This window comes from Spinacia oleracea, chromosome 2 (genome assembly GCF_020520425.1).
Source record: "Spinacia oleracea cultivar Varoflay chromosome 2, BTI_SOV_V1, whole genome shotgun sequence".
Lineage (NCBI taxonomy): Eukaryota > Viridiplantae > Streptophyta > Magnoliopsida > Caryophyllales > Amaranthaceae > Spinacia > Spinacia oleracea.
In genome coordinates, this window is record NC_079488.1 from 94,854,675 (window position 1) to 94,863,214 (window position 8,540).

General features: G+C 34.2%; 1 protein-coding gene across 2 annotated transcripts; it reads right to left on the bottom strand.

Moving 5' to 3' along the window:
- Window positions 1–2,887: 2,887 nt before the first annotated feature.
- LOC110794083 (F-box protein CPR1) lies at window positions 2,888–6,014 on the bottom strand. 2 transcript variants are annotated; one of them, XR_002534914.2, is made up of 3 exons: window positions 4,716–6,014; window positions 3,344–3,491; window positions 2,888–3,148 (listed from the first exon to the last, which is right to left on the bottom strand). XR_002534914.2 is itself a non-coding variant. In XM_021999027.2 (2 exons), the coding sequence occupies exon 1, from the start codon at window positions 5,861–5,863 to the stop codon at window positions 4,739–4,741; it is 1,125 nt and encodes a 374-aa protein (XP_021854719.1). In that variant the 5' UTR covers window positions 5,864–6,013; the 3' UTR covers window positions 2,888–3,148; window positions 4,716–4,738. The 2 variants fall into 2 exon arrangements, 1 of the variants encoding a protein (XP_021854719.1); XM_021999027.2 differs by lacking the exon at window positions 3,344–3,491 and having other exon boundaries at window positions 4,716–6,013.
- Window positions 6,015–8,540: the final 2,526 nt, after the last annotated feature.

Here is an 8,540-nt window from a genome sequence, read left to right on the forward strand (position 1 = left end):
AACAAACCAATTCAAAAATAAATAAATAATAGAAACTAGGAAACAAACGTTGGATAGCGATGAAGTTGTCAGTGGGTTACGATGATACTACTCCTCTATACGATATGATCCCTATGGATAATTTGGATATTGATGGTGTTATAAGTGACTCTTGGTTCATGCCTGACGATCAACTGCTACAACTGAGTGTTGTTGATTATTTATTATTTAGTCGTAGTACTCCGTATTAAAAAAAGAGGAATAATTATCGATTGAGTCAAGTACAGATACCCTTGGGTGTATCAAGTGCTCCGTGTACATAAATTGATCATGGTGCAAATTTTAATTAATTGATAAGTTTATCTCGAAAATGATTTATTGTTATTCAATTTTAGTTTAGTTGTATTCGATTTTCAATACCAGAAATCGGAACATGCTATGAAGAGTAGCTCATATTAGTAGGGAACTTGATTATCAAGTTACCTACTTCTTACTTCTATGGGAATTAGGAAACTTGATTGTCAAGTTAATTACCGACTTTATCCTTTATAGTATAAATTAGTAAAATACTAGTTTAGTACTCGTGCAATGCACGATTATTACTACTCCGTAAATATTTTTATGTAATACTTTTGATAATTTAATAATCATTTACAGAAAAATTAATAAAATAAGATATATTTCGTAAATGAGTTCATCAACACTAGTTGATTTAATTTTCCCTACATAAATAATTAAAAAAAATTAGTTCACACAAATAAGTTTATTTCAGTCAAAATAAGTTTATTTCAGATAAAATAAGTTGATAATATAAGTTCATACAAAATAAGTCGAATAAAACAAAGACTTAAGTTAACTAAATTTATCTAAACTTCTATTCCTTGAAATAAGTGTACTCATATTTATTTTCAATATAAGATAACAATTTGCCAAAAAAAATTCTATCAGTTCTTTATAAAAAGTTTCTCATATTTATTTTTTTCGCAACTTTTTCTTTCCCCATTTTTCACCTTTATTCCAGCTTATTTCTTTACTTAAATTATTAATTTCATTACGTATTTTTTTTTGAAGATACGACACATTCATTTTTTCACAAGACAAAAGGATTTAAAGTCTAATATTAAATTAATATAATATAAAGAAGTTTAAAATGTTGCTAAAAAGTTTTGAAAATTATTTCTTTTTTAAGTTAATCAATACGGAGTACTTTTTTTTCAAATAATAATTTGTATAATGCATATGAAATATATGTACTACAATTAACTTTCTACAATAAGAATTGATAGCTATGGCAAAATATTTTCTCCATTTTTGTAAGTTTTATTAATAAACATTTTTTAAATTAAAAAACAAAAAAAATCCTAAAGCCTCATCAGGAGATGACACGTGTCATTTCTGGTGTGTGTTTTAGTATACAACTAGAATCCGACCTCGTTCAATGAACGGGTAATTATATAATAGTTGTTAAGCGGTTTTTAAAAGTGATAATTTTGTTGAGGGATTGTGATTTTAGTGGGTTGAAAGTTAAAAAAAATATACAAATTAGATGGTGGATTAATATCATGTTAAGGAGGAAGATGGGGTGGAAGAAATTATATGAATTAAATGGTGAATTGACTTTGATTGAGGAAGATGAAGTGAGGTGTTAAAGCTGTAAAATAATTTATGAAACAAATAACAAAAGGAAAAATTGAAAAAAAAAAACAAATTAATTGATAAAAGATGGGATAACACATGTCATCTAATAATCCATAGTCTTCTTTTTTAAATACTAGGTATTGACTAGGTATTGATTGCAAAAAAACCCTTTAGAATCGGAATTTTTTATTAAATGGCAAAAACCACCTCAGTAATTACTACTACAACACCAAAAATGGCGTTGTCATCAACAACGTACTTATCGGCCGTGACAGTGAACAATGACAGTTGTTGGACAACTTACCCATAAACATGGTGAACCGTGTTTACCGTTTGGAGATTCATCTAATAATCCGTATGGGATTGTATGGTTCGTCATCTTCGGTTAATTTAGAGAGGTTTAAATCGAAGTTGGACGTCGTGTTTTTAGTTTAGTTGACTTAGAATATGTAATGTTCACCTTATTTTAGAAAAAATAAGTTCAAAATTTAAATAAAATTCATTTTTTGAAAATTATGTCATATTTCTTTATAAATAAATATTAACCAACTTAAATTCACAGACACTTTCATAAAGGGTACATTTTTCATGTTTTTGAAAATTTGAAACCCTATAACTAAAGGAATAAGGTTACATTTTGATGAAAAGGGTGTCGTTTTTGTAGATGTATACGGAATAGTTTGCTTTACTTTTGCTTTTGCTCCCTTCAGGCCTTCATTCACGGTACGATTGTAGATTGAACTCTTCTTTTATTGGACAATGCGATTGCATTAAGTGGTTGATATATCCAGAATCTTAATCTAAAGGCATTTCATCAAACAATTCGTTAGCTACTTGTTGTTTAGTGAGGTGATAAAAATGAGGTCAGAAGTCATACAAATCATCCTTTATGCATTATGCGCAAACTACTACAGTACAAGCGCACAATGTATGTTGGTTTAAAATTACCAAGGGATCCTGTTGAAGAAAGCCTTCTCAAAGAACACATGTGAGTGTCCCACATTGATAAGAGATAGAGAGAGTTAATTACTTAATAAGGTTGAGGGCTACTCCCCTTATTGGCATATGGTTTTAAGGTGGAACCTCCTTTGGACTTGTTAAGTGAACTTTCTCTCGTTGTGACGGGTGTGGCCCATGCCCGTATCTAACAGATCCAAAGTTCAAATATGGGGTCCATCTGCTCGGGAGGTTAAACCTGTCTCCGGGATAGCAAAAGCAGTAGTTGACTCGTAAGTATTAAAGAAGAATAGAATTGGCTTTGCAGCAAATGTGTAAAAACAAGCGAAGTAAAATATTAGGTAAGGGTTTTGTTTATCAAATGTTGATTCACAGTTACCAGAACAGAACAACCCTGCTTTAGAGTACAAAACCAAAATCTTATAGCTGGTGTATTAGCATCTGATAGACAATTCCCGTCTATTTAACATTTTGACCTAATAGTAATGTGACTAATATCCCCGTCACTCTATCTCCAGATTTGAATTGAGAGCACTTGTCGGCTATACGGAACTTCCTTGAGGCTCCTATAATCCTGCAAATTAGGAGCTGTAAGGAACATAATCTAACAAACAATCTCAGCATCGACTAAGAGAGATAATTAAACAGGACCTGAGCTCCATTTACAGCACATACTGATATTTGGGGTCTATTATACTTTGATAGAACAGAATAAAAGAAACCAAGAACCATCTTAATAAAAGAAAGCTATAGTTTTCACTGTCTTAACTCTTAAGATGCTTCCATAGGGCCGATAGCTCTCTCTTCAAAATTGATGCCCTTTAGACTAACACCATACCATGTACTCTCTTACCCAGCAGGCCAGCATATTCATGTATGTTGAGTTACTTAATTCCTCATGTCTTCATCAAGGAGAACTTGCAAAGAGCAAAAAATTCACCAAATCAATGTTACCTAATTCACTGTACAAGTTTTATAGCAATGAGGGTGGGAAGAAATGTGGATACTAGATAGGATCTTTTAAAAAATCAGCCTTTTCTAGTGGGGATAGGTGAAAACACTGGTTTAGCCTTCTACTGGGTAAAGGTTTCAGTGCCAACTGCCAAGGGGTTGAGACTTGACAGTAACAAGGGCCAGAGGCCAAACGATGTAGCACTGCCCTGATCATGCAGGTCAAAATCATGAGAAGAAATTCCCAACCTCATAACTGGAAATCCCTCTAAATGTTCTCCTAGGCTCCTAGCAACCATAACGGACATGTAGGATTATTTAATGTCAGATACTTCAGTTAACCAATAGAAAACAATAACAATTTACAAACTCAAAAAGTTTACCTACTTAACAATGTCATAATGAATAACTTCAAACAGAGAAACTTGTAGCAGGATGGAGAAAGAGAATTAGAACAAAAAACACCAGAACAGTTGTTGAATGATTTTCATTTGCTCACTCTGAGAATCTTGGGTAATGATTTGCATTTAGTTTCACAAGTAATCAGAAAGATAGACTTCCCCAGAGTTGGGGGTGGGTTAATTCACTTAAGCAACAGAGAACAACCCCATTTTCTCTGCTCCATGCTTGTCATCTTAAGAATTAAAGAACAAAAACGACAGAAAGGGTGGTACAAGTTAGATGATAGGCTTACTCACAAACAACTCTAACAATCTTGGTTCTTGGATACTATGGTTCAAAGAAGCTCGTATGCCTAGTTTCACATTTAAACGGAACATAGTGCCACATCTACATCTTATTAAGGAATCTGGAAAATTCAGTTGAAAACTATGAGAATGAGGTCATGTGATAAATAAAGTCTGCCTTGCAGAAATTTTCCATTTAAAACTTAATTTTAGACAGCCAGCCAAGTGCAGATACAGCTCCTTAAGTGTTTTTAGTCTTTTCACCAGAGTTCTTTAATTGGCTTAAATTTATCTACAGACATCTTATTTGTAAACAAAAAAAAGGCATAATATGTAACATCTTCTCATAATGTCTTATACAAACATCAGTAAAATACAAAAAATGGAAAGAACATTACTATGATCAGTAGTCAGATGAGCAGGCAACCAAAACATAACCACGAAGAATGTAACATTGGTAAGATGAATCAAACACCTAAGAATTAACAAACTTATAATAATTACCTTTCAAAATCCTTACTATTATATTATTCCCTATTTGGTTCCTTGAGCAGAACTAAACTCCCTTGGTACGACTCCACATGCCATGCAGATTGAGGGACATGAGGCACATACTTTACAACTTGAGCATCCTTCTCAGCGGGCGAAACTAACAAGTTACCTTCCCCTACCACAAGCATTAGTCCTTTCATACTAAACCCAACTATACGCTGCCCTGATACACCTCCATCAAGGTCTACTGAGAATAGCTTCATCCACGACTTAGCCCCATCATCCTCTTTCATAACCCATATGTGATATCGCTTGTAATCCCACTCATGGAGTAGAGCAAGAGAGTCACAATAAATTGTTAACTCTGGTGTACACCGGGCCACAAATCTAACTTCATCAGGACATGCCATCTCCGTAAACACCTCAGTACTCAAATCAAAGGACACAATCTCCAACCGGTTGTCCCCTATCACCGTTGTTAATCGATACACAAAGCCGCCCACATTACATGAACGAGAGTACATACGCAACGGAGCATTATAATCAAGGCTCCTCCACGATCTTCTTAGGAGGGTGAACACGGAAACTGAACATTTAACTGCATCATTACCCAATTCATCTGTCTCCTCATAGAAAATCATCCTTATAGCTTTGTAGTCATTTGACAAAGCATCATACCCAAACCCGAAACACATATCACGAACTACTGTAGGATTCCAGTGTAATCTCATTCTTTTATTCATTTTCATGGCTGGTTCCAAACTAAACTTAGGAAGAGTGACATATTTTCTAATGGAAGGATTCCAAAACACCAGGGCAGTGGAAATTTTATCCCATAAACAGATCAAACCATTAACACACCCTATAATTGAGAAATAATTATCAGCACACTTAAATGGGAAATCTAGGGTTTCAATTTCCTGAAATTCTTGATTATCAGAATGTAAACTATAAATTTCCGTCTTACAATCCGACAAGTATTTCCTAAACAAAACATTAGAGTTAGCAACCTGATTATGATGTAGATGTGAAAGCATGAATTTGGATTTGCCAATTCGAGAATACCAAAATTTGGAAACACACCTGAATCGAACCAGAGCTTTCACAGGTAACCTGATCAGTATCTGGAACAGAATCTCGTTGGGCAAATATAAATCCATTTTAATGCTCTGATTTGTGGGTAATTTTTTTTAGGGTTCTTGTTTTGAGCAGGAAAAGGGGAAATGTGGAAAACCAAATTGCAAAATTCGATCTTGCGTAGTAATCCGTACGGGTAAAAGAGAATGAACAAGAGTGCTGGGAAATGAGACTGAGATAGTGGAGTCAAATAATATTGGATAGTAACTTTTAGAAACGGATAAATTATTTTTTACTCCGTACAAAAAAAAAACGGTTTTTTCATGAAATGCCCCCGAGGTTTCATGAAATGCACCAAATACACCTGCGTGTTTCAAAATACATAATATACCCCTATTTTCCCGTACTGTTCATAAATTGCACTTGAACTTAACGGACGTTAGTCCTCCGTTACCATGACTTTACGTTTTTGCCCTTATGTATTGTTTAGCGCAATTCCTTCCCTTACGCTTTCTCTCTCCTCTCATTCAACATTTCAACCCACCCAACCCCCACCATTGAACCAACACCACCCCTCACCTCCGTCACCACCTTCTCCTCCGCTACCGTCGCCAACCTCGGCCTAAGGTTCGAATTCCTCGGTTGCGCCGAAGCTACCAGTTACTTCTCAGACATCAACAAGTTTGATGTTAATCTATGAATACATTCCCAATAAAAGCTTGGACCGCTTCATATTTGGTTTGATTTCTCGACTTCACATCCATATATGTTTGGGAAAGATGAATTTAGTGGGAATGATGTGATGGGATATGTCGAAATGTTTTGGGGATTAGATGTGGGAGGAATTGAAACCTAAAGGTGGTGATTATTGGTGGTGTTACCGGGTTGGGTTGGGAAATTGGGTGGGAATTTTGTGGGTTGGGTTGGGAAATTGGGTGAAAATAAGAATGTTCAAGTAGTGTCATTTCAGAAACCAATTGTGAAGATTCGGGTGTCGGATTTGTTAGTCGCCACAAGTGGTTTTAGTGATGGCTGTTGTTGTTGCTGTTGGTGGGATTGTAATTGTTGTTGTTGCTGCTGCAATTGTAATTGATGTTGCTGAGATTATAATTGTTGCTGCCTTAATTGTGTATCTAACATTGACCACCAAAATTCATTTGCCCATATAAGGCAGCTTGTGCTTGTTGTCTTAACAATTGTTGTTGTTGCTATTGTTGCGGATTCCCTTGTTGCAATTGTTGTTGTTGGTGTTTCTGCTGTTGCACTTGCGATTGTTGTATCTGATTCACTCTCGACAAAGAGGCAGATCGATGTGTTGAGCCATGGTTTAAACACCAGAATATATGCTCGAATGTGGTACTACTTGATGATGATTTGGAAGTTAGAATCACTGAACTTGAGTAGGTTAGGCTCATGGGTATACGGAATTCAAATGGTAGCTCTGTTGCTAATATTGACACCTATACAACCCTCATTGATGGGCAGGGAATTTTGATAGAGCATATAGTTTGATGGATTTAATGATGAAAGAAGGTTGTTGACTCCTAATATTTATACCTACAATGCGATTATAAGTGGCCTCTGCAAGAAGGCCGTGAAGATTTGAGGAAGCTTATGAACTGCTTGAGGAGGGTAATGAACAAGGTCTGCAAGCAGATAAAATCACTTACGCGAATTCTCATATCTGCTTTGTCAAAGCGCAGTGATATTAAAGAAGCATTGGCACGGCTTTGTAAGATGATCGACTAAAGCGATTCATAATCATTTTATCAAACCAAGCCACCTCCTCTTAATTTGTTGTATTTTTTTGCTGTCTTCTTGGAGCTTCTCAAGTGGAGTACGTAATTGGGTTTTCAAATTCTTGTATAATACAAAATTTAAAAGCAATTTAGGTATTTGATGCAAATAAGTTTAAAAGTAGGTGTATATTGTGCTTAAAGTTTATAAATAGGTGCATTTGGTGAATTATAAACATGACTTAACGGAGGACTAACGGAAAGTCATAATAGGGGTATTTGGTGAACAGTTGGAAAAAAATAGGGGTATACTATGTATTTTGAAACACGCAGGGGTATTTGGTGAATTTCGTGAAACCTCAGGGGTATTTCATGAAAAAACCGAAAAAAAAATTCAATTTATTACGTGAAAAAATTTAAAATTTGTTTTTTATCATCTGAAAAAAGAAAAAATAAATGAAAATGTCATGTGAGTGGCCACACAATAACGGTAATAATTCTGATATGTTATAAGAATGAAAGAAGAACAGAGAAGGAGAAATGAAAAATTCCTAAAGAGTGCATAGTGAGAACTGTGCACGTGTTTTTAGTTTGTTCTTTTAACAGAATATTATAAATGGAACAAATGAAAAGACCAAAAGATCAAATAGAGAGACTAAAAGAACAAATCAAGTACCTTGACCCACAACTACATATGATTCCGAATCATCATTAACATCAATTTTGTTTTGAATTATCAAGCACATTATTCATAATATCTGAAAAATTAATAAGTTAACATGTATAATAACAAGAAAAAGAACACAATCAAAAGAACAAAGGATAAAGAAAATAGTACGAAAAATAACACAATAAAATAAAAAGAACAAATTATGAAACGCAAATGGAATTGAAAATAATAAGAAAAAGAACACAATAAAATATAAAAACAAATTATGAAATGCAAATGGTCTATTTTTCTACTATAATATGAGCATATGCTATATTATAGTAGAAAAATATGAGCATATGCTATTCAATTACA

What these genes read in the sequence shown, in the direction of transcription:
- LOC110794083 (XM_021999027.2), bottom strand. Translation starts at nt 5,863, where the DNA reads ATGGATTTATATTTGCCCAACGAGATTCTGTTCCAGATACTGATCAGG.